A 25,175-nucleotide genomic window follows, 5' to 3' on the forward strand; every position below is an offset into this window, starting at 1 on the left:
CTTTTAGTTTCTAAGGGTCTAGTGACGATCAAAACTCGCTGACAATTATTTTCATACCTGTGCAAGAAATGAAGCGAAAAATCAAATCGGTTTTGGTGGCGTTTAATTTCTCATGCCTATTTATTAAAGACAAATGGAAAACGATGTTCGAACAATGCTCTTCTTCCATTCGTTTTGCTGTCATATGTGTTAATATAAATGCTCTCTTTCTTACACGCCAAATTATTTAGGTTATTTTGATGTTTTACACTTATTTAGGTTTTTTCACGTCATTTGAGAACCAAATTGGAGTGGTAATTTTCATCAAGCTGTAGTAGCATATAGAGAGAGAAAGAGGAAGAGAGATAGAGAGAGAGAGAGAGAGAGAGAGAGAGAGAGAGCTAGGAGATTCGAGGCGTGATTGTTTTTTAACATACCTGTAAAGCGGAGTAAGAAATTGGTTCATAGGCAAATTGTCGGTTTTTTTACAGCGATTTGTTTAAGTAGCACAAATTCACTTTCTGCTTTCAGTATTTTTTCCCTTGAGTGCTATGAACTTAAAACTTATGTCTTGAATCGAGCAACTAGAATTTTATCTTTTTTTCTTTTTTTGTCACTCTATATCAATTATGACAATTCTCTTTGGTTGCTAACGAACTTATTAAAAATTTCGATTTAATTACTGATGGTTTTCATAACTTCCAAACTATTTGTTTACAGTATCTTCGTGGACTTCTGAGTTCTGTGGGTGTTTGCTGTACCTTTTCGTATTATCATTTAATCTCATAAAGCACATGTCTCCGAGGTTGTTAATAGGGATTTTTTTAAACGATGACTTTAATGTATTCTATCAAGGAAACTAAAAAAGATCTGTGTTTAAAAATGTTTTAGATTTTCATTTTTTTCAAAAGTAGGGTTTATTATTTTCAAAAATATAAACATTACAATTTAAATGAGCAATATGATAATTAAAACAAATTGTCTCTGACTGTGAATTTTATTGATATGTGGGCACTAATTTTATTAAGATCTATTTGAACAATTATTCTTCTCTTGATGTTGATTTGGATTGATGATATTGATCATCTCAATACTGGAAGTGAAGTGAAAAGGAACTGCTTTAGCGATTTGAAATTTCTACTGTAATTGGAAGACAGAGCAGGAAAATTGTTTTTTAAGAACAGTTCTTCTCGATATTATTTCCCGTTCAATTGGGGTAATTCGACGGTTTTTATGACCTATTTGATCCCTTTTTTCCTCAAATATGTCTTGAAAATTAACTCTTAATATATTTATGGTCTGGTGATGATTTCTAGAAGTCAAAAATCCCTGACAAGAACTGAAGGGAACAATTAAATTGGTTTTGGTGGCGTTAAATTTCTTCTGCTAATTTATTAAAGACAAATGGAAAACGATGTTCGAACAATGTTTTTATTCGATTTGTTTTGCTGTCATATGTGTTAATATAAGTGATCTTTCTTACAGTCCAAAAAATTTAGGTTAATTTGATGTTTTGTCTACTTTAAGGTCTCTTCACACTTATTAAGGCTTTTTCACGTCATTCGGAAATCAAATTGGAGTGGTAATTTTGATCACGCTGTAGTAGTAAATGCAGAGAGAGAGAGAGAGAGAGAGAGCTAGAAGGTTCGAAGCCTGATTGTTTTTCAACTTACCTGTAAAGTGGAGAAAGAAATTGGTACATAAGCAAATTTACGGGTTTTTTTACAGCGATTTGTTTAAGTGGCACAAAGCACTTTCTGCTTTCAGTGTTTTTTCTCTTGAGTGCAATTAATTTAAAAAAAATCACTTGAATTGATCAACAAAAACTTTATCCATTTTATTTCTTCTGTTTTGTCACTCAATGTCATTTATGACACTTCTCATTAGTTGCAAATGAACTTAATAAAAATTTCGATTTATTTACTGGTGGTTTTCATGACTTCAACACTACTTCTTACAAATTTTTTCGCCGCCTTTTTAGTTCTGGGGGTGTCTGCTGTACTTTTTTGGTTTATCATTTAATCTCATCAAGCACGGGTCTCGTAGGTTGTTCATAGGTATTTTTTAAACGATGAGTTTAATGTATTGCATCAAGGAAACTAAAAAAAATCTCTGTGTTTAAAAATGTATTAGATTGTCATTTTTTCAAAAGTAGGAATTATTATTTTCAAAGGTTTACACATTAGAATTTAAAAGAACAATATTCTAATTAAAAGAATTTGTCTTTGACTGTGAATTTTATGGATAAATGGGCACTGATTTTATTAAGAACTATTTGAACATTTTTTCTTCTTTTGGTGTTGATTCGGATTGATGATATTGGTCATCTCAAAACTGGAAGTGAAGTGAAAAGGAACTGATTTAACGGTTTGAATTTTTTTACTGTATTTTGATGGCAGAGCAGTAAAACCGTTTATTTCTAACAACAATTCTTCTGGATATTATTTCCCGTTCAATTGGGGTAGTTCGACAGTTTTTATTACCTATTTGATTCCTTTTTTTCTTCAAATATGTTTTAAAAATGAATTCTTAGTTTATATGGTCTAGTGATGATTTCTGGAATTCGAAATTCGCTGACGATTATCATCACTCCTATGCACGAAGTTTAGCGAAAAATCAAATTGGTTTTGGTGGCGTTAAATTTCTCCTGCTAATTTATTAAAGACAAATGGAAAACGATGTTCGAAAAATGCTTTTATTCAAGTTGTTTTGCTGTCATATGTGTTAATATAAGTGATCTCTCTTACACTCCAAAAAATTTAGGTTAATTTGATGTTTTGTCTATTTCAAGGTCTCTTCACACTTTTTAGGCTTTTTCACGTCATTTGAAAATAAAATTGGAGTGGTGATTTTGATCACGCTGTAGTAGTAATTGGAGAGAGAGAGAGAGAGCTAGAAGGTTCGAAGCCTGCTTTTTTCCAAATTACCGGTAAAGTGGAGAAATAAATTGGTACATAAGCAAATTTTCGGGTTTTTTGACAGCGATTTGTTTAAGTGGCACAAATTCTTTTTCTGCTTTCAGTGCTTTTTCTCTTGAGTGCTATGAACTTAATACATATCACTTGAATCGATCAACAAAAACTTTATCAATTTTATTTCTTCTGTTTTGTCACTCAATATCAATTATGAAACGTCTCTTTGGTTGCAAATGAACTTAATAAAATTTTGATTTAATTACTGGTGTTTTCATGACTTCAACACTATTTGTTTACAAAATTTTTCGTGGATTTCTGATTTCTGAGGGTGTTTGCTGTACCTTTTCGTTTTATCATTTAATCTCATCAAGCACGAGTCTCGTAGGTAGTTAATAGGGATTATTTTAAACGACAGCTTTAATGTATTGTACCTAGGAAACTAAACAGATCTCTATGTACCGCATAATCAGCTCTTCTTTGAATACGTAATATTTGAAAATTTCCCATTCAGACAGAATTGCCAATATGAATCACAATGTATATAATTGCCCGGGCCGAGGAATTTGGCCAAAATTATGTAAGATCAGCGGCAACTAGCGTTGACAAGTCGGAAAATTCACCGCAATTTTCTTACATAATTTTGCGTTGAATGCGTTGAATTTAAAGACAAAAATTCAACGCATTCAACGCAAAATTATGTAAGAAATGGCGGTGAATTTTCCAACTTGTCAACGCTAGTTGCCGCTGATCTTACATATTTAGCGTTGAATTTAGCGTAGATCTTACATATTTAGCGTAGAATTTAGCGTAGATCTTACATAATTAGCGTTGAATTTAGCGTAGATCTTACATATTTTTGCGTTGAATTTAGCGTTGATCTTACATATTTAGCGTTGAATTTAGCGTAGATCTTACATATTTTTGCGTTGAATTTAGCGTTGATCTTACAAAAAATCAACGCGTAGAACTCTGGGTATGGGACTCGAACCACTGACCTCCTGTTTACTTGTCGCCTCTTCTACCATTGCGCCACCGTACCTTGGTTTCCTTAAGAGCCGCAATCCTTATAAAGCGTAGATCTTACATATTTTGCGTTGAAATTAGCGTAGATCTTACATATTTTGCGTTGATTTTAGCGTAGATCTTACATATATTGCATTGAATTAAGCGTAGAACTTGCATATATTTCGTTGAATTTAGCCTAGACGTTACATATTTTTCTTTGAATTTAGCCGAGCTCTTACATAATTTCAACGTATTCAACGCATTTATCATGTGAGAAGTACTGGGAAAAATTTAAAATTTTTTTAAGTTTTGAAAAAATTTTGAATTCCTAAAATGGTCCGAAATGGTTTTTGCACCGTAAGAGAGCAAATGGTTATTTTTTGCTGACTTCATTTTTCTCAATTGTGCAGTATAGGGGTCGAAAATTAATTTTTCGAAAAAAACTTGAAAAATTTGAAATCATCAAATGGTCTGAATTGGATTTTGCACTATAAAAGAGCACTAAAAAAGATTTTTTCTGACTTCTTGTTTCTCACCTTAGGAGTATAGGGTTCGAAATAGTGAAAAAATTAATTTTTCGGAAAAAAACTTGAAAAAAAATTGAAATCGTAAAATGGTCTGAAACGGATTTTGCACTTTGAAAGATCACTAAAAAGTGATTTTTCTCACCTGTGCAGTATAGGGTCGAAGCAGTTAAAAAATTGACTTTTTGAAAAAAACTTGAAAAATTTGAAATCGTAAAACGGTCTCAATTGAATTTTGCACTATAAAAGAGCATTAAAAATGATTTTTCTCTGACTTCACGTTTCTCACCTTTGCAGCATATGGGTCGAAACAGTAAAAAGTTGATTTTTCGAAAAAAAAAACTTGGAAAAATTTTGAAATCGTAAAATGATCTCAAATGGATTTTGCACTATGAAAGAGCACAAAAAAGTGGTTTTTTTGCTGACTTTTCTTTTCTCACCTGTGAAGTATAGGGATCGAAACAGTGAAAAAATTGACTTTTTGAAAAAAAACTTGAAAAACTTTTGAAATCATAAAGTGGTCTGAAACGGAATTCAAAAAGTTCAACCTCAATTTTGTAAGATCTACGCCAAAACTCTACGCAAAAATATGTAAGATTGGCGTTCAATGAGTTGAATTTATGTAAGATCTACGCTAAATTCAACGCTAAATATGTAAGATCTATGCTAAAATTCAACGCTAAATATGTAAGATCTACGCCAATTTTCAACGCAAAATACATAAGCTTGGCGTTGAATGCGTTGAATTTATGTAAGATCTACGCTAAATTCAACGCTAAATATGTAAGATCTACGCTAAAATTCAACGCTAAATATGTAAGATCTACGCAAAATTTCAACCCAAAAAATGTAAGATTGGCGTTGAATGCGTTGAAATGATGTAAGATCTACGCTAAATTCAACGCTAAATATGTAAGATCTACGCTAAAATTCAACGCTAAATATGTAAGATCTACACCAAAATTTAACGCAAAATTATGTAAGATTGGCGTAGAATGCGTTGAATTTAAGTAAGATCTACGCTAAATTCAACGCTAAATATGTAAGATCTACGCTAAAATTCAACGCTAAATATGTAAGATCTACGCCAAAACTCTACGCAAAAATATGTAAGATTGGCGTTCAATGAGTTGAATTTATGTAAGATCTACGCTAAATTCAACGCTAAATATGTAAGATCTATGCTAAAATTCAACGCTAAATATGTAAGATCTACGCCAATTTTCAACGCAAAATACATAAGCTTGGCGTTGAATGCGTTGAATTTATGTAAGATCTACGCTAAATTCAACGCTAAATATGTAAGATCTACGCTAAAATTCAACGCTAAATATGTAAGATCTACGCAAAATTTCAACCCGAAAAATGTAAGATTGGCGTTGAATGCGTTGAAATGATGTAAGATCTACGCTAAATTCAACGCTAAATATGTAAGATCTACGCTAAAATTCAACGCTAAATATGTAAGATCTACACCAAAATTTAACGCAAAATTATGTAAGATTGGCGTAGAATGCGTTGAATTTAAGTAAGATCTACGCTAAATTCAACGCTAAATATGTAAGATCTACGCTAAAATTCAACGCTAAATATGTAAGATCTACGCAAAAATTCAACGCAAAATTATGTAAGATTAGCGTTGAATGCGTTGAATTTATGTAAGATCTACGCTAAAATTCAACGCTAAATATGTAAGACCTACGCCAAAATTCAACGCGAAAATATGTAAGATTAGCGTTGAATGCATTGAATTTATGTAAGATCTACGCTAAATTCAACGCTAAATATGTAAGATCTACGCAAAATTTCAACCCAAAATATGTAAGATTGGCGTTGAATGCGTTGAAATTATGTAAGATCTACGCTAAATTCAACGCTAAATATGTAACATCTACGCTAAAATTCAACGCTAAATATGTAAGATCTACGCCAAATTTCAACGCAAAATATATAAGATTGGCGTTGAATGCGTTGATTTTATGTAAGATCTACGCTAAATTCAACGCTAAATATGTAAGATCTACGCTAAAATTCAACGCTAAATATGTAAGATCTACACCAAAATTCAACGCAAAATTATGTAAGATTGGCGTCGAATGCGTTGAATTTAAGTAAGATCTACGCTAAATTCAACGCTAAATATGTAAGATCTACGCTAAAATTCAACGCTAATTATGTAAGATCTACGCCAAAATTCAACGCAAAATTATGTAAGATTAGCGTTGAAAGCGTTGAATTTATGTAAGATCTACGCTAAAATTCAACGCTAAATATGTAAGATCTACGCCAAAATTCAACGCGAAATTATGTAAGATTAGCGTTGAATGCGTTGAATTTATGTAAGATCTACGCTAAATTCAACGCTAAATATGTAAGATCTACGCTAAAATTCAACGCTAAATATGTAAGATCTACGCAAAATTTCAACCCAAAATATGTAAGATTGGCGTTGAATGCGTTGAAATGATGTAAGATCTACGGTAAATTCAACGCTAAATATGTAAGATCTACGCTAAAATTCAACGCTAAATATGTAAGATCTACACCAAAATTTAACGCAAAATTATGTAAGATTGGCGTCGAATGCGTTGAATTTAAGTAAGATCTACGCTAAATTCAACGCTAAATATGTAAGATCTACGCTAAAATTCAACGCTAATTATGTAAGATCTACGCCAAAATTCAACGCAAAATTATGTAAGATTAGCGTTGAAAGCGTTGAATTTATGTAAGATCTACGCTAAAATTCAACGCTAAATATGTAAGGTCTACGCCAAAATTCAACGCGAAATTATGTAAGATTAGCGTTGAATGCGTTGAATTTATGTAAGATCTACGCTAAATTCAACGCTAAATATGTAAGATCTACACCAAAATTTAACGCAAAATTATGTAAGATTGGCGTCGAATGCGTTGAATTTAAGTAAGATCTACGCTAAATTCAACGCTAAATATGTAAGATCTACGCTAAAATTCAACGCTAAATATGTAAGATCTACGCAAAATTTCAACCCAAAATATGTAAGATTGGCGTTGAATGCGTTGAAATGATGTAAGATCTACGGTAAATTCAACGCTAAATATGTAAGATCTACGCTAAAATTCAACGCTAAATATGTAAGATCTACACCAAAATTTAACGCAAAATTATGTAAGATTGGCGTCGAATGCGTTGAATTTAAGTAAGATCTACGCTAAATTCAACGCTAAATATGTAAGATCTACGCTAAAATTCAACGCTAATTATGTAAGATCTACGCCAAAATTCAACGCAAAATTATGTAAGATTAGCGTTGAAAGCGTTGAATTTATGTAAGATCTACGCTAAAATTCAACGCTAAATATGTAAGGTCTACGCCAAAATTCAACGCGAAATTATGTAAGATTAGCGTTGAATGCGTTGAATTTATGTAAGATCTACGCTAAATTCAACGCTAAACATGTAAGATCTACGCTAAAATTCAACGCTAAATATGTAAGATCTACGCAAAATTTCAACCCAAAATATGTAAGATTGGCGTTGAATGCGTTGAAATGATGTAAGATCTACGCTAAATTCAACGCTAAATATGTAAGATCTACGCTAAAATTCAACGCTAAATATGTAAGATCTACACCAAAATTTAACGCAAAATTATGTAAGATTGGCGTAGAATGCGCTGAATTTAAGTAAGATCTACGCTAAATTCAACGCTAAATATGTAAGATCTACGCTAAAATTCAACGCTAATTATGTAAGATCTACACCAAAATTCAACGCAAAATTATGTAAGATTGGCGTCGAATGCGTTGAATTTAAGTAAGATCTACGCTAAATTCAACGCTAAATATGTAAGATCTACGCTAAAATTCAACGCTAATTATGTAAGATCTACGCCAAAATTCAACGCAAAATTATGTAAGATTAGCGTTGAAAGCGTTGAATTTAAGTAAGATCTACGCTAAATTCAACGCTAAATATGTAAGATCTACGCTAAAATTTAACGCTAATTATGTAAGATCTACGCCAAAATTCAACGCAAAATTATGTAAGATTAGCGTTGAATGCATTCAATTTATGTAAGATCTACGCTAAATTCAACGCTAAATATGTAAGATCTACGCTAAAATTCAACGCTAAATATGTAAGATCTACGCAAAATTTCAACCCAAAATATGTAAGATTGGCGTTGAATGCGTTGAAATGATGTAAGATCTACGCTAAATTCAACGCTAAATATGTAAGATCTACGCTAAAATTCAACGCTAAATATGTAAGATCTACGCCAAAATTCAACGCAAAATTATGTAAGATTAGCGTTGAATGCGTTGAATTTATGTAAGATCTACGCTAAAATTCAACGCTAATTATGTAAGATCTACGCCAAAATTCAACGCGAAATTATGTAAGATTAGCGTTGAATGCATTGAATTTATGTAAGATCTACGCTAAATTCAACGCTAAATATGTAAGATCTACGCATAATTTCAACCCAAAATATGTAAGATTGGCGTTGAATGCGCTGAAATTATGTAAGATCTACGCTAAATTCAACGCTAAATATGTAACATCTACGCTAAAATTCAACGCTAAATATGTAAGATCTACGCCAAATTTCAACGCAAAATATATAAGATTGGCGTTGAAAGCGTTGATTTTATGTAAGATCTACGCTAAATTCAACGCTAAATATGTAAGATCTACGCTAAAATTCAACGCTAAATATGTAAGATCTACACCAAAATTCAACGCAAAATTATGTAAGATTGGCGTCGAATGCGTTGAATTTAAGTAAGATCTACGCTAAATTCAACGCTAAATATGTAAGATCTACGCTAAAATTCAACGCTAATTATGTAAGATCTACGCCAAAATTCGACGCAAAATTATGTAAGATTAGCGTTGAAAGCGTTGAATTTATGTAAGATCTACGATAAAATTCAACGCTAAATATGTAAGATCTACGCCAAAATTCAACGCGAAATTATGTAAGATTAGCGTTGAATGCGTTGAATTTATGTAAGATCTACGCTAAATTCAACGCTAAATATGTAAGATCTACGCTAAATTCAACGCTAAATATGTAAGATCTACGCTAAAATTCAACGCTAAATATGTAAGATCTACACCAAAATTCAACGCAAAATTATGTAAGATTGGCGTCGAATGCGTTGAATTTAAGTAAGATCTACGCTAAATTCAACGCTAAATATGTAAGATCTACGCTAAAATTCAACGCTAATTATGTAAGATCTACGCCAAAATTCAACGCAAAATTATGTAAGATTAGCGTTGAAAGCGTTGAATTTATGTAAGATCTACGCTAAAATTCAACGCTAAATATGTAAGATCTACGCCAAAATTCAACGCGAAATTATGTAAGATTAGCGTTGAATGCGTTGAATTTATGTAAGATCTACGCTAAATTCAACGCTAAATATGTAAGATCTACGCTAAAATTCAACGCTAAATATGTAAGATCTACGCCAAAATTTAACGAAAAATTATGTAAGATTAGCGTTGAATGCGTTGAATTTAAGTAAGATCTACGCTTAAGCGTAGATCTTACATAAATTCTACGCATTCAACGCCAATCTTACATAATTTTTCGTTTTTTAGCGTTGACACCTCGGCCCGGGTGGTACCAAATAGGGAACTAAAGAAACTTCAAAAACACAGATATTTCTCAGATCCCCATTATCTTGAAAAATTGAAAACTTATGGGAGAAGTCGTTTTTGATTCAGAGAGAGAGGCGTCCTTCAACTATTGCCCGCTCTACCTGAAATATGATTTTGGTTTCCAATAGGATACGTCTACTAGTGATAGCTGACAAGTTTCCAACGTCAAAAGACCGCAGTAAACTCAACTTGGCGATATTTTGCAAGACATGAGAAGCTCTATTTTGGAGGAATCAGTACAACTCTTCCAAATATTGTGAAAAAAAGATATTAGATCTAGGGTACCTAGAGATTTAATTATCTAAGAAAAACAAACCCTCGGAGACTTACAAAACCTGATATGGCCTTATGTGGCGCCGTTCTACCTTTTGTAATTTCGAACTGTTTCGAGGTAACGTTTTGTAACCGTTGTAGTTAGTTGAAAACTATAAAAACGTTGAAAAAAGAACCTTTGTTTGGAAATCTTACAATACTTGGTACGGCGTTATACGGTGGCGTGCTGTTTTGTATTTTTGAAGTTTGTGAGAAGTTATTACCCAGTGTCAAAAAGTAATGAAAAAGTAACTCGAAGGAGAAAAGGGTATCTTTAGAAATTGCTAATTACAAAGTTTGGCTACGGTACCGTAGAAAACATAGTACCGCTTTAGACAACTCCGTACAAAGTATCGTAAATTTTTGTTCGGCACTGTATAATTCTTAAGTTTTCGAAGTTTCGTCACCCGGGTTGCTCTTCATACAAATTTCTTAGTAGCCATAATAGGTCATATATGATTCCTAGTAATCATGCTAGGTCATATTTGATTTGTATGATTTCCTAGTAGTCATACAAGGATCAAACAAAATATCAAACTTTACACTAATAAGCTTAATTTATTATGTCCTAATATACTGTCCTAATAAAACGTCCTGATACCAAAAAAACTGGATCATTGCAGCCATTCTATAAGAACAAAAAAATTTTCTTTGTAATCATACTAGGTCATATATGATTTCCTAGTATTCGTACAAGGATCATATATGGTTTCCTAGTAGTCATACAAGGATCATATATGATTTCCTAGTAGTCATACAAGGATCATATATGATTTCCTAGTAGTCATACAAGGATCATATATGATTTCTTAGTAGTCATACAAGGATCATAAATGATTTCATAAGTCATAGGACGGCTCGCAGTGGTTTAAATGGGTCAGCTATGGGTTTTCGAATGCTTGCGATCTACGAGCAGTATTACTTATCATTTATGATTTCATTGATTTCATACAAGGATCATATATGATTTCCTAGTAGTCATACAACGATCGTACTAGGAAATAGGTTACGATTTGTATGACATCATATATGACCCTTGTATGACTACTAGGAAGTGGCGACCCGGGCAAGGGTGGGCAGCCTGGAAGAAATTTTGATCATTAATACCTCATATATTCTATTTTTAGCACCTGAGCCAGTTGAGAACCTGGCTGCGTATTTTGTGGATGAGACGTCAATCAGGGTGTCCTGGTCACCTCCTAATGTGGGATACTTTGACCACTTCATCGTGTCTGTAACTTCACTGGATCAGGATGCACACCAACTCAATGTCTCGGCCAAAATGTTGGTAAAACTAAAATGATATTCAAAGTGCAATTGGATTCTAGACGATTCTTCGGTCATGTAAAATTTCGTCTGGTGTTGTATATAGGAATTATGCAATTATTCAATTATACATTTGCGATTATACTTTTTCTCCGCTTGGTTGGAACACATCAAACTCAATTCAAAGAGTACTTCAAAAGTTAAGCTGAAAATCAACTATCCTCAATTACACTCCAACTGCGTTAAAACTGAAGATAAATCTATTTATAACTTTAAGCCTCACAATAAATTACGAAATTTCTATTTTTAACATTCTAAGAACTAATAATTTGAGCCTTAAAAAACAAACTGAACTCTGATTTAAAAACTTCCCCTGAGGGCAAAAATTACGTTTTACCGTGAGAAAAAACGTAAAAATAAAAAAAAGAATAAAAATAACCCTCAGAGAACTCAAAAAAACTAAGCAACACAAAAAGGTATCAAAGCAAAATTTAAACATGGTTTGGAAACATGGAAGAACTGCATATTGGCATGTTTTGCTTTTCGTTTCCTTCCCAAAAACAGAAACATTTGAAGGTTACTAAGTTACTGTTAAGCGGTAATATTTATTGTTCTTAGAATAGGGTAATACCTTTAAGATTTTATTGTTTGTTGCTAGCAAAATGTTGTTGTATTTTTTTTTCCGTTGTTACACTTTGTCGAACAATGAAAATCATTCTGAATGTCGTCTTCTTTTGCTGCTTGATTTTCACCAATTTAATAAGAGAGATTAGTGAGACTACAAAATCAGTGCGTGCCTGATAGTTTTGTTTGATTAACTAGCAACAAAATCTTATAGATTAAATTATGGCTGCAAAACCTCAGTAAAATTTGTTTCAGAATGGTATTGGCGAGGTCATGGTAGACCAACGTAAAAATACTTCATTGTCCTGATTAATCTTCAATGGTCAAAATAATCCGAATCAAATTGTGTTGTTATTTTCTCAAAATAATTTTGTGAAAAAACCGCAAGTGATTTAAGAAAGTGATTCGAAAAAAAAATCTTTTTAATTGAAATAATGTTTGTTGAAATTTGTTTTTAGCTCTGTTGATCTTTCTTATGAAATTCTTCATGGAATCACGTTTTTGTCTGACCAACCATATTTTGAATTTTCTTTCTTGATGAATGGAATAAATTCGTAAAACTCGAATCTATTAAGCCTCTGAGCACTTTTCTAAGAGCTGTACTAAACCCTATTTATCCAATTCACCAAAATATTGATGAAATATATCTCTGATGTATGGAGAGCAAAAACTATGTGATTTGACTCCTCTCTTTCATTCCTCCTCTCCTATCGCACCCTCTCCTATCATTTCTTTTGGTCTCTGGACTTTTCTGCACCTCACCAAATTTTCACCTGACTTCAAAATTGCAGTGCTGAGAGCAGTTTTATGTAGTTTGGTTACTCTCCCCCCAACCCCCACCCCCAACACACACACACACACACACACACATACAGACACCTACACACACACAAAGACAAACAAACACTCACCGCACACACGCACAAAAGTGGTATGAAATTCTGACTAAAACCTCAACGGGGGACAGAAAATTTGTGGCAGGGTGATTTTCTCGGCCCAAAAACAACGGTGTGAGACGTTAATTTTTTTAAAAATTTGATTAAAATGTTCCTCCTATTTGTGAAGTTTTAATCAGTTTTTTGAAGATTTTATGGTGCTACATTATTATTTCATTCGTCTTAACTTCTCCTCGGCTGTTTGAAATCATTTCTGATTCTTTGCAAACTTTGCTAATTTCCCGCCATAATGCGCAGATGTAGACAGAGGCGTGTTACAACGGCCCACATTTATACCGCATATCTCGCAGTTTCTTCGCGCTATTGTTCGCCGCCGCAAACTTTTGCAAGTTTTAAGCGTGTATTTATCTAATTGTAAGAAAACCTAAGCAGTTTTTTTTGAACCCCACTAAATTTTTGCGGCAAGATCTTAGAAAAATTTTGCTACAGACCAAAAACCAAGATTATGGGAACCTAATAGGGGGTTTTAGGGGAACCCAGGGAGAGGAGCTTATCAACAATTTTGCGCATAGAAATTTAATATCAATTGTTAAAATAAACATTGTCTGGTTCGCAATTTGACGAGAAGAGTGTAACACGTGAAAAAATGACAAAATAATTCGAACTTGTTCTCTGACCAATCAAACAGTGTCTGAACAGAGGTTTTTTGATCTTAACTTTTGTCACTGTGGGAAGTAGTGTGACGTTCCTGAAAAGTTCCAGGTGCAGGGCAGAGTTGCTATTGAATTTGGTATCGCAGATCTTCTCATCTACCTTCTCAAAAAATAAGTACGAAAAGTTTTCTCAGGACCTCATTACAAAAAAGAATTATATTTTCGATCCGGTTGTTTTATTTCTGTTTGCTTAGTAACTTATTATATCATTGAACTGGATCAAGGGTAAGAAATTTCAAGAAACTGGCTGTGAAATTTAAAAATATGGAAATTTTTTACCCTCTCTCTCTATATATATATAGTATCTATCAATGTTTTGTGCGAATCACCTACTTTTAGAACTCTTAGCAACAGCGCCAATGACCATAGCTCCAGTGTGCTTATATATATATATATATATATATATATATATATATATATATTTTCATATGTGTACAAAAAAATTAGACACCACCAGGCCAAATGAACACCACGGACTGAGGGGGAAGGAACCACGTTGGATCAATCGAGGCATGTTTTGCTTTTCGTTTCCTTCCCGAAAACATTTGAAGGTTACTAAGTTACTCTTAAGCGGTAAGTTTTCTTGTTCTTAGAATAAGGTAATACCTTTAAGATTTTATTGTTTGTTGCTAGCAAATTGTTGTTTTATTTTTTTCCGTTGTTACACTTTGGCGAACAATGAAATTCATTCTGAATGTCGTCTTCTTTTGCTGCTTGATTTTCACCTTGTTTAATAGGAGAGATTAGTGAAACCTCATTACAAAAAAGAATTATATTTTCGATCCGGTTGTTTTATTTCTGTTTGCTTAGTAACTTATTATATCATTGAACTGGATCAAGGGTAAGAAATTTCAAGAAACTGGCTGTGAAATTTAAAAATATGGAAATTTTTTACCCTCTCTCTCTCTATATATATAGTATCTATCAATGTTTTGTGCGAATCACCTACTTTTAGAACTCTTAGCAACAGCGCCAATGACCATAGCTCCAGTGTGCTTATATATATATATATATATATATATATATATATATATATATTTTCATATGTGTACAAAAAAATTAGACACCACCAGGCCAAATGAACACCACGGACTGAGGGGGAAGGAACCACGTTGGATCAATCGAGGCATGTTTTGCTTTTCGTTTCCTTCCCGAAAACATTTGAAGGTTACTAAGTTACTCTTAAGCGGTAAGTTTTCTTGTTCTTAGAATAAGGTAATACCTTTAAGATTTTATTGTTTGTTGCTAGCAAATTGTTGTTTTATTTTTTTCCGTTGTTACACTTTGGCGAACAATGAAATTCATTCTGAATGTCGTCTTCTTTTGCTGCTTGATTTTCACCTTGTTTAATAGGAGAGATTAGTGAAACCTCATTACAAAAAAGAATTATATTTTCGATCCGGTTGTTTTATTTCTGTTTGCTTAGTAACTTATTATATCATTGAACTGGATCAAGGGTAAGAAATTTCAAGAAACTGGCTGTGAAATTTAAAAATATGGAAATTTTTTACCCTCTCTCTCTCTATATATATAGTATCCATCAATGTTTTGTGCGAATCACCTACTTTTAGAACTCTTAGCAACAGCGCCAATGACCATAGCTCCAGTTTGCTTATATATATAGATATATATATATATATTCATATGTGTACAAAAAAATTAGACACCACCAGGCCAAATGAACACCACGGACTGAGGGGGAAGGAACCACGTTGGATCAATCGAGGCATGTTTTGCTTTTCGTTTCCTTCCCGAAAACATTTGAAGGTTACTAAGTTACTCTTAAGCCGTAAGTTTTCTTGTTCTTAGAATAAGGTAATACCTTTAAGATTTTATTGTTTGTTGCTAGCAAATTGTTGTTTTATTTTTTTCCGTTGTTACACTTTGGCGAACAATGAAATTCATTCTGAATGTCGTCTTCTTTTGCTGCTTGATTTTCACCTTGTTTAATAGGAGAGATTAGTGAAACTACAAAATCGGTGCGTGCCTGATAGTTTTGATTGATTACCTAGCAACAAAATCTTATAGATTAAATTATGGCTGCAAAACCTCAGTAAAAGTTGTTTCAGAATGGTATTGGCGAGGTCATGGTAGTCCAACGTAAAAATACTTCATTGTCCTGATTTATCTTCAATGATCAAAGTAATCCGAATCAAATTGTGTTGCTAATTTCTCAAATTATTTTGTGAAAAATTCGCAAGTGATTTAAAAAAGTGATTCGAAAAAAAATCTTTTTAATTGAAACAATGTTTGCTGAAATTTGTTTTTAGCTCTGTTGATCTTTCTTATGAAATTCTTCATGGAATCACGTTTTGTCTGATCAACCATATTTTGAACTTTCTATCTTGATGAATGGAATAAATTCGTAAAACTCGAATCTGTTAAGCCTCTGAGCACTTTTCTAAGAGCTGTACTAAACCCTATATACCCAATTCACCAAAATATTGATGAAATATATCTCTGTTGTATGGATAGCAAAAAACTATGTGATTTGACTCCTCTCTTTCATTCCTCCTCTCCTATCGCACCCTATTCTATCATTTCTTTTGGTCTCTGGACTTTTCTGCACCTCACCAAAATTTTACTTGATTTCAAAATTGCAGTGCTGAGAGCAGTTTTATGTAGTTTGGTTACTCTCCCCCCAACCCCCACTCCCAACACACACACACACATACAGACACCTACACACACACAAAGACAAACAAACACTCACCGCACACGCGCACATAAGTGGTATAAAATTCTGACTAAAACCTCAACGGGGGACAGAAAGTTTTTGGCAGGGTGATTTTCTCGGCCCAAAAACAACGGTGTGGGACGTTAATTTTTTTTAAAATTTGATTAAAAATGTTCCTCCTATTTTTGAGGTTTTAATCAGTTTTTTTGAAGATTTTATGGTACTACATTATTATTTCATTCGTCTTAACTTCTCTTCGGCTGTTTGAAATCAGTTCTGATTCTTTGCAAACTTTGGGTAAGAAATTTAAAGAAACCTACTTTTAGAATCACCTACTTTTAGAACTCTTAGCAACAGCGCCAATGACCATAGCTCCAGTGTGCTTTTTATATATATATATATATATATATATATATATATTTATATATATATATATATATATATATATATTATATATATATATATATTATATATATATATATATATATATATTCATATATGTACAAAAAAAAATTAGACATCACCAGGCCAAATGAACACCAGGGACTGAGGGGGAAAGAACCACGTTGGATCAATCCAGACACTTGGGGTTGTGATTACCGATTTATTACCTCGCAGACCAACTTGATTCACAAGCAAGACCATCACAAATTTATGAATGCCAGAGTTTATAAAAAAAAATTAAAGGTAATAGATAGGCGAGGGGAAAAGGTTTGTTTAGCTTCACCGTGAGTTAAGTGAACTTAATTGTTTGTTAATCCATTGCCAAGATGAAGAGAAGCAAAAAAAATCCACTACATCACTGAGGTATGTATAAGTTTATTAACCATCACTACTTGAGTCCAATATTACAGCTCGGCGTCTTTTCGCCTTTGAGATGCCAGTTTTTTGCATATTTTGTCCTTTCTTTTTGTTTTGTCTCTGAACTGTAAGAGCCATTTGCCAATTTGTTGACGGTGTGCAGTACAATATAAATAGCAAAGTGTTATGGGAAATTTCAGTGAAATTTTTGAGTGACCTCTTTGAAGAATAGATCTAAAAAATAAATAGTAAATTGGAAGGTTTTTTTGAAACAGTGTTCTTCGCAATTATTTATGATCTAATGATAGTAATTATATCAACTTTGGCTAATACACAAAATTTTGCAAGAAATTTGTGTGTTAGATTTTTTTTCGCTCATTGTTTGATCTTTTAAGATATTTGATCTGTTGGCAAAAAAATTATGCACATTTGGTCTGCTGATTCTACGTTATTTCATTGTTTTGTTGGAATCATTAATGCCATAGAACGATATTGCAAAATATTTGACTGCAAATTGAAGCAACTTATTTTTGCAGTTGGGCAGAACACTCGACAAGCTCTTTTCTAAATTGGCAATAGACAACGCAGGAACGTTAATTATGGAAGAAAGAAATCAGAATATGTAGTATTGTTTTCAGTTTGCATTGAAAACCTGTTTTTGACCCTTTATTTTTATTTCATTTTCTTTGTTTGAGGTATATAAATGAATTATGATTACCTTTTTGGTGTTTTGTTGAAGCAGAATTCGCAAAAAAATTTTCTACTATTAAGAAATTTTGATTTTATGAACCGTAGCTTTGATTTTATGCTCTTTCGTATATGTTGATCAAAAGATAATTTATGGCTGAAAACTTGAATTAAGCAAGCCTGTGCAGTGTGTTGTTTTGCACTAACATTGTTTTTAGTTGTGTTTACGGGTTTGGAAATAGGGTTTTGCGAGAATTAAGCATCAGGTTTTCCAATTTTAAAACAACGCCGTTAAAAATGGTCGCTGCCAAATGTTGATGTGGGATAATAAATCGAAATTTTTTTCATATATGTCTTGCTTTGATTAAGAATTAGCACCATTTATAATTTATATCAACCACAGCTCATGCAGGAAAACATGGGTTTTAAATTTTACTTTTTGACTACACAGTAAAGAAAGAAAAATGATTTAACTTTATAAAGTTCACGGGGTTTGAAAGAAACATGCATTTTTAATGAGCCAAATCTTTTTTTAGAAAAAATGGAGGCTTGAATAAAAAATTCAGGAACTTTGTCATTGAAAGTTTTTTTCATCAGTATAAGTAGTTTCAAGTTTCAACAATAAATATCAATAAAGACCGTTTCAACAGAGAGGACGTAAGAGATGTTTATTTTGCTTGCTTTTTCACGTGAAAAAATTGTCGATAGGTTTGATTTGATCTATTTTTTGGCTTCAAGCTTAAGGATTCATTCATCAGTATAAACGGTCTAAGACCTAAAAAAACCATCAATGTGTTTGGTTGCTTAGATACGGTATGTTCTGTGCTTAGACGTCAGAAGTGTTTAGCATGTTCGGCTTTAAGCCGTAAAAAATGTTGGTACGTTCCATTAGGTTTCGCATGTTGTTTTGAAACGTTGGAAATAGTGGGTTTTCTCCATTAGAAAAATTAGAGTTTGTTTGTTCACAAGGTCAATTGTTACGATAGTTTTTTATTCGAACGAATATCAAACGTACCTCTAGGAGACAAGTTCTTCAAAACAATTGAGAATAGATTTTCTTCTTCAACTCTAGGAAAAAACTATGCGAACAAAAATGATGTTTTTGTTTGTTTCAAATTAAAGATTTAAGACTTGTTGAACATTGATATGGATTCAGTTCATTCAATCACACTCATCTAGTCTCGCCATCATCATGAGAAACCAACTACATGCATCATTTTCTCTTGATTTCTTGTGGTTTAAAACCGAACATAGAGACGATTTTTTAGGTTTGAAACCGAACTGAATCTAAGAACCAAAGATACCGATAATTTCTTACGTTTCGATAGCAAACATACCTACGGCACCAAAGAAAACATTTAAGTGCCTTTGTTGTTTTTGGTCTAACAAAAATTGAACATACCGACTATTTTCTTACGTTTGCAAACGACGATTTCTGGACTAGGGAGTGATGCTTTTCTTTTCAGAGACGGCTATTTGCGGTATGTGGCGACTGGATTGCTGCCAGGGTACAGTTACCAGGTGAGCGTGTTCGCAGCAGCTGACCCAGAGGGGACAATCAGATCACAAGCTAGAGTTATCACTGAAGACACAGGTAAAAAGCGCTGAACTTTTACTGTCTGTTCTAAAAGTTCTGATCTTTTAGCGGGAAGTTCCCACGTCGAGGTTTTTGTTTGTCCTCGTTTATGACGCAGACCATTTTTGAACACAGCTAGGGGGTACGGTACATTCAACACGGGCGAGGTTTTTTTAAAACGAGCAACATAAACGCACCAGTACTTACGGTCGTGACAAAGTATGTCCCATAAACGCACAAACTCTAGCAACATAGACGAGCTACGTTCTTACCCACAGACGAGCAAAAAACTTCGGCATAGGCAAGCTAAATTCTGCACAATACACTTTTTTAAATACGCAAAAATGGTCTGAATGGATATTTTCATGTTTTTATTTTGAACCTCAACTTGGGTTATTTGAGTTCGTTTGTTCAACCAAATTTTTGTCCGAATGGGTCATAGAACAGACTAAAAGTCAATATGCTAAAAATCTCAAAAAGAACTCTTTGTCTCAAGTAGCACATTGAGCGAGAGGAAAATTTCAATCGCTTGAAAGATTAGAGGTCACTGTAATCAGAAATATCAAGGTGGGAGTGATCGATTGGCCTATGGAGTCTGATGATGCATGACAGGGAATTGTTCCCCCTCCTACCTCAGACCGGAATTTTTGTTATCTTTACCTTGCGTCACCCCAATCAACCTTAAGCTTGTTTTTGCTCTGAATGATCTACATAGCCTAATAACAGGTGGCGGAATTGTCTACTATAATTAATACACAGCATTATGAAAGCGAAAATTATCATTTATGCAGAGCCATTTAATCTACGGGGACTGGGGGAGGGGGGGGGGGATAGGGATAGTTTCCAAGCACTTTTAATTGACATGTTTGTATAACTAGAACGCTGGCTCATGAGGTGTCAACTGGAGGGCAATAATTGAAACAAAAATAGTTCAAATTTATGTCTAGTAGAAAGAAAAAACGAACATTTATTGAATTTTTCAGCACCTGTTCCTCCGAAAAACTTGTCAATCACAGAACCTGAGAGTGCATTAAGGACTATCCGCCTCACTTTTGATCCACCATCACAAGGTAAAATTGGCGGATTCCTCATCGAAGTGGAAGAAGTGGAAGACGCAAATGGAGCGAGAAGAAAGAGGAGTTTAAATGGTGGAATTCTGGAGGACAGTCAGGTGGAATTACCTCTGAAAGTGGACCAGAATGAGACAAGCGTGGAATTGACATTCGCTAGCTATGGATCTGTCTATTCTGTCACACTTCGTTCGCTCAGCCCTAATCAAAAACCCAGCCTTGCGTCCGCCAATCAAAATATTATGACAGGTAGATTTTTTTTAACAATATTATAAAAATTCTTCAATCTACCATTTCATTAGGAGGCACGTAACCCCCAAGTATGCGCTGGGATGTAGAAATACTGAATTACTGGAGAACTAGAAGAAACACTAAATTTTTCAACTGGTTTTATTATGTCTAAAAAATGTGGAAGTAATGATAAAAAATCAGAAAACCAAAAGTTATATCACTCAGTTTGTATACCCAAGAAAAAGATGATAAAATGCTTTATACATATTTTTGGATTCTCAGTTTAAAGAAAAAATGTATTGTCGTCAATTGGCTTCTGAATTTTCACACCACTAAATTTGCTTATTATCTCCAAAAAAGCATTTGAACAAATTTAAGTAAAACTTGTAGTCGCAACCTAATAGACTCCAACGTTTTTTGGTATCAAAAATGTCGAATTTACCAGTTCATCAACGCGTGGCGTGAGCGATAAAAATTTGCCAAAAATGTGATAATTTCAGTCAAAGTGAGGAACGCAGTGGAAAAAATTGATGATTAAGGCCAGCGTATTTGTGCAAAATTTACCGCTATTGACTATCTTGAGTTTGTTGATTCTAATTCGATTTAAGTACAGAATTAAGTAGAAACAAAAAGATGCTTGGCAAATTGAGTATAATTAGTTGCTCTTGAAAAAGTTTGAAGCCAATAAAGTAAACTCGAGTCTTTTTTATGCAAAGTTATTGCTTGTCCAGTTTATTCTACAACGCTTATTCGCTGCCCGTGTCGTAATAACACCCCCCTTATTACCCCCAATCTGATGTAAGAGTGGAGGGTAATTGTCTATGGGGATTGAAACGATGTAAGATTAGGGGGTAATGGTGGGAATTTTTAGATTTTACCCCCACCCAAAAAATACGCCACAAAAAGATTTAAGATTGGGGGGGGGGGGGGGGTAATGTTAGGGGTAAAACGATGTAGGATTAGGGGAGTAATGAGGGAAATTCTTAGATTTTACTCACTCCCCCCACCAAAAAAAATAACATCCAAAAAGATTTAAGATGAGAGCGTAATTTTAGGGAAGTAAAACGATGTGAATTAGGGGGGGGGGGGGGTTATGGGTGCAACGCGCAGCATGGGGGTTGGATTTTTAAATTTTAACCCCCCTTAAAAATATGGAAAAAATTCAACAAATACCATCCAAAACGATGTAAAATTAGGGGTTAATTTCGGGGGGGGGGGGTAAAACGATGCACGATAAACGGGTAATGGGTTTAATGGGGAGTAGATTGATATAGATGAACCATCAAGAATTGGCAAGCATTGATGGTTCAGAGGCTAAAGAGAACCGGTGGAGAGTACAGAGTGTTCAAGACTGTCAGTCTTTGAGTATGCATGGTTAAAACAATGTAGGATTAGGGCCTACGAGCGGGATAATTACCCTGCTACTCCTGCATTATTTTAGCCCCAAAATTAATCCCCTGCTCTCGCACCATTTTACCCCCTAAAGTTACCACACCCCCATTACCCCCACACTTGTATCGAATTACTCCCCTCCCATTCCCCCCCCCAAAAAAATATGCAAGAGCTTTGAGTTGGAATTGGCTAAAAATTCCCCCGATTGCCCCCTAATCAATTATATTTTTGGAGTAAAAATTTGACACGTGTAGCTTAAGTAAAAAAAAAATCGATATTAGTTCTCTTATCAGCTTAGTTTTAAGTGTACGGTACATTCAAACTGCTGAGAAACGCTTACGAAGGTAGATATTCTTTGTTCGACATGTAGTTTTGGACCCAAGGCCCATTCTATCAATGTCATCTGATGGAAGTCTCCGTATGACTAGCTAGCTACAACCGAAGTCATCCAATCTCCTTCTTTCGACCATAATTCGTCAGACAGTAGCCGGCAATGTTTATAAGGTTGCCAGCAGTGCGAATGGGCCTCAAGCTGGGCGTATGACTGCATTTTTGTTAAATATGAATTGTAATTGACACGTTATCTTAACTTCCTACAACACCATGTTTTAGGATAAAGCTAATAATTTCTGCTAAAATACTTATAACTTGAATTTTTTGAAGCAAGTGAAAGTAAAATAAATTATTGAGAAGTAACAGACAGCTTGTTTCTCAAGTTTTTCTTCAAAGTTCGGCCATAAGATTTTCCTGAAAAACTGTTTCGAGCATTAACTTTTCTGAAGAAAGGAACACGTGAGACATAGTTGAAAGGGACAAAAGAACACTTCATTTTTTAAACAAAACTCAAACGTTGAACATCACCGATCATAATTTTAAATTTGTGAAAAAAGAATTAGTCTTGGGTCTTATAATAGTCTGAAATTGTCTGCTAACTTTTTTCAGCAGCTGTTTCTTTCAATGGTCTGGTCTAAAAATTTTAACTAAAAATTCCATTACTTCTTTATTCTGCTTTGAGTACGATTATTTTCTCTTGCTCTTGTTATATTCACTCATCGGGGCAAAGTGTTGTGCTTGCAGTTACGAAAAAAAACTGCTGAGAAATTTTGTATTTGTTTTATCTTTTTTGCAGGGAATGTCAAAGATTTTTTTTTCGCTTTTGGTGAAAAAATTTCAACATTACGTCGCCAATCCTACAAATTCAGTAGAGTCCGCGTTGGAGAACACAAGTGACAATCTTTTTTTCACTCCATTTCGCGTGCGATAAAATTGGTTTAATTGTGGACAACAGTGACAAGAAAAGCTGCGGCCAACTTTTACACAATTCCAACACTGATCTCGAAAAATCGGCGTTTTTATGTCTCAAATGTCCGCAATTTGTGAGCGGGGGAATTGTCATCAATGCTCGCAATTTTGAGCATATTTATTCAGTCCCTGTCAATTTAAAGATACGCTCTAAATTTGCTTTGCGGTCATTGATTAATTTATAAATTACAAAATCACTGACAGAAATTTGTCTGCTTTGTCCACAGCTTAGATCAAAGCATACGAAAGATAAGCTGCAGATAACACACCGTTATTTGTTTTAGATAACCTGACAGTTAATTGGACTTAGTGGCAATCATTTTAATGGCGTCAAACACAAATTGAATATCCAAAACTAGACTTGATTGTATTTAGCGTCAGACTCTTTTAATACAAATCCTCAGTGCCGTTTTTCTTATTTTATAGATAAAAATTGCCTTCTGATTTTGTTAAAAAACCCGCAGTGCTGTTTCTTTTTTGATAAAATTGGTCTTACAATTAGTTTGATAAAAATATTTCAGTGCTGTTTTACTTTTTAGATAAAATTTGCCCTTGATTAATTTAATAAAAAATCAGTGCTATTTTCTGACATTTCATCAGTCGTTTGTAGTAGTTTTTCTGTTTTTGTGTGTTTTCATCTATTAGCTTTTGCATGTAGAATTTATGCTATTTATAGAGACGATAATTTCCCTTTCATTTTAAACAAAATTTACAGCCATTAAAAGCAACTAAAGCAACTAAGCTAATATCTAACTGTAAGCCGCGGAAGATAGTGACATTAATTGCGGATAATATAAGCTCGTAAATTGGTGATATTAAAATTGCGGATAACAGCGACCGAGACAATAGTTACAAAGAATTCAAAAACTGCGTAAATTGGTGACATTTAAACCGCGGATAGTAGTTATCATAGCGCGGATATTAGGGACGTAATTTTGTAGACAGTAGTGACAAAATTCGGTCCGCCTTTCTCGCGCGTCATCAGATTCCGCAATCTCGGATATTTGTGACGAATTGCTTCAATTTTGAGCAAAATTGAACTAGTTTCCCTTGCTGTTACTGTTGTCCGCGAAAGCCTATAAAGCCCTATCTTAAAAGCCTTATCTATAAAAGTCCTATGCTAGAGCAGACAATGCTGACTTCAGCAAGCAATTTTGCTGGTTAAAAATGTAGGATTCGAGACGTAATGAAGAGATTGGTAAATTGGATAATGTTGTGATTATCCACAAAGAAACATTATGATAGTTTGGTTATGATAAAGTCGTTCGTTCAAATGTCAGTGTTTTGGAATTGTGCTTTTAGGAATCGAAGACGTGGGTGTAACCATTGATGAGGTGATTAAGAATTCAGATGAGTGGTGTTTCGTCTGGCAGTTGGAAAACAGGACAACAGACGTATTACTCAACAGAATCCGAATCGAATTGAGGGAGGAAATATTTGCTTTAAGGCAGAGCGAATCTTCAACTATTACGGCACAATCTGCTGAGGTAACTAAGTTGCTTATACTCTAGCCCGAGTATATAACTCAATTAACAAGGTTGAGGTC

The 25,175-nt window shown here is 33.9% G+C and overlaps 1 protein-coding gene across 1 annotated transcript in view; it reads left to right on the plus strand.

Annotated features, from left to right (window-relative positions):
• Positions 1 to 25,175, plus strand: part of LOC142338018 (uncharacterized) — a 100,791-nt gene that overhangs the window by 44,516 nt on the left and 31,100 nt on the right. The window contains exons 17-20 of the mRNA XM_075387652.1: positions 11,522 to 11,678; positions 19,525 to 19,652; positions 20,618 to 20,953; positions 24,932 to 25,116. Coding sequence (XP_075243767.1) covers positions 11,522 to 11,678; positions 19,525 to 19,652; positions 20,618 to 20,953; positions 24,932 to 25,116 — 806 coding nt within the window. The remainder of the gene's footprint in view (positions 1 to 11,521; positions 11,679 to 19,524; positions 19,653 to 20,617; positions 20,954 to 24,931; positions 25,117 to 25,175) is intronic.

This window comes from Convolutriloba macropyga, chromosome 4 (genome assembly GCF_964194025.1).
Source record: "Convolutriloba macropyga chromosome 4, txConMacr16.3, whole genome shotgun sequence".
NCBI lineage: Eukaryota > Metazoa > Xenacoelomorpha > Acoela > Convolutidae > Convolutriloba > Convolutriloba macropyga.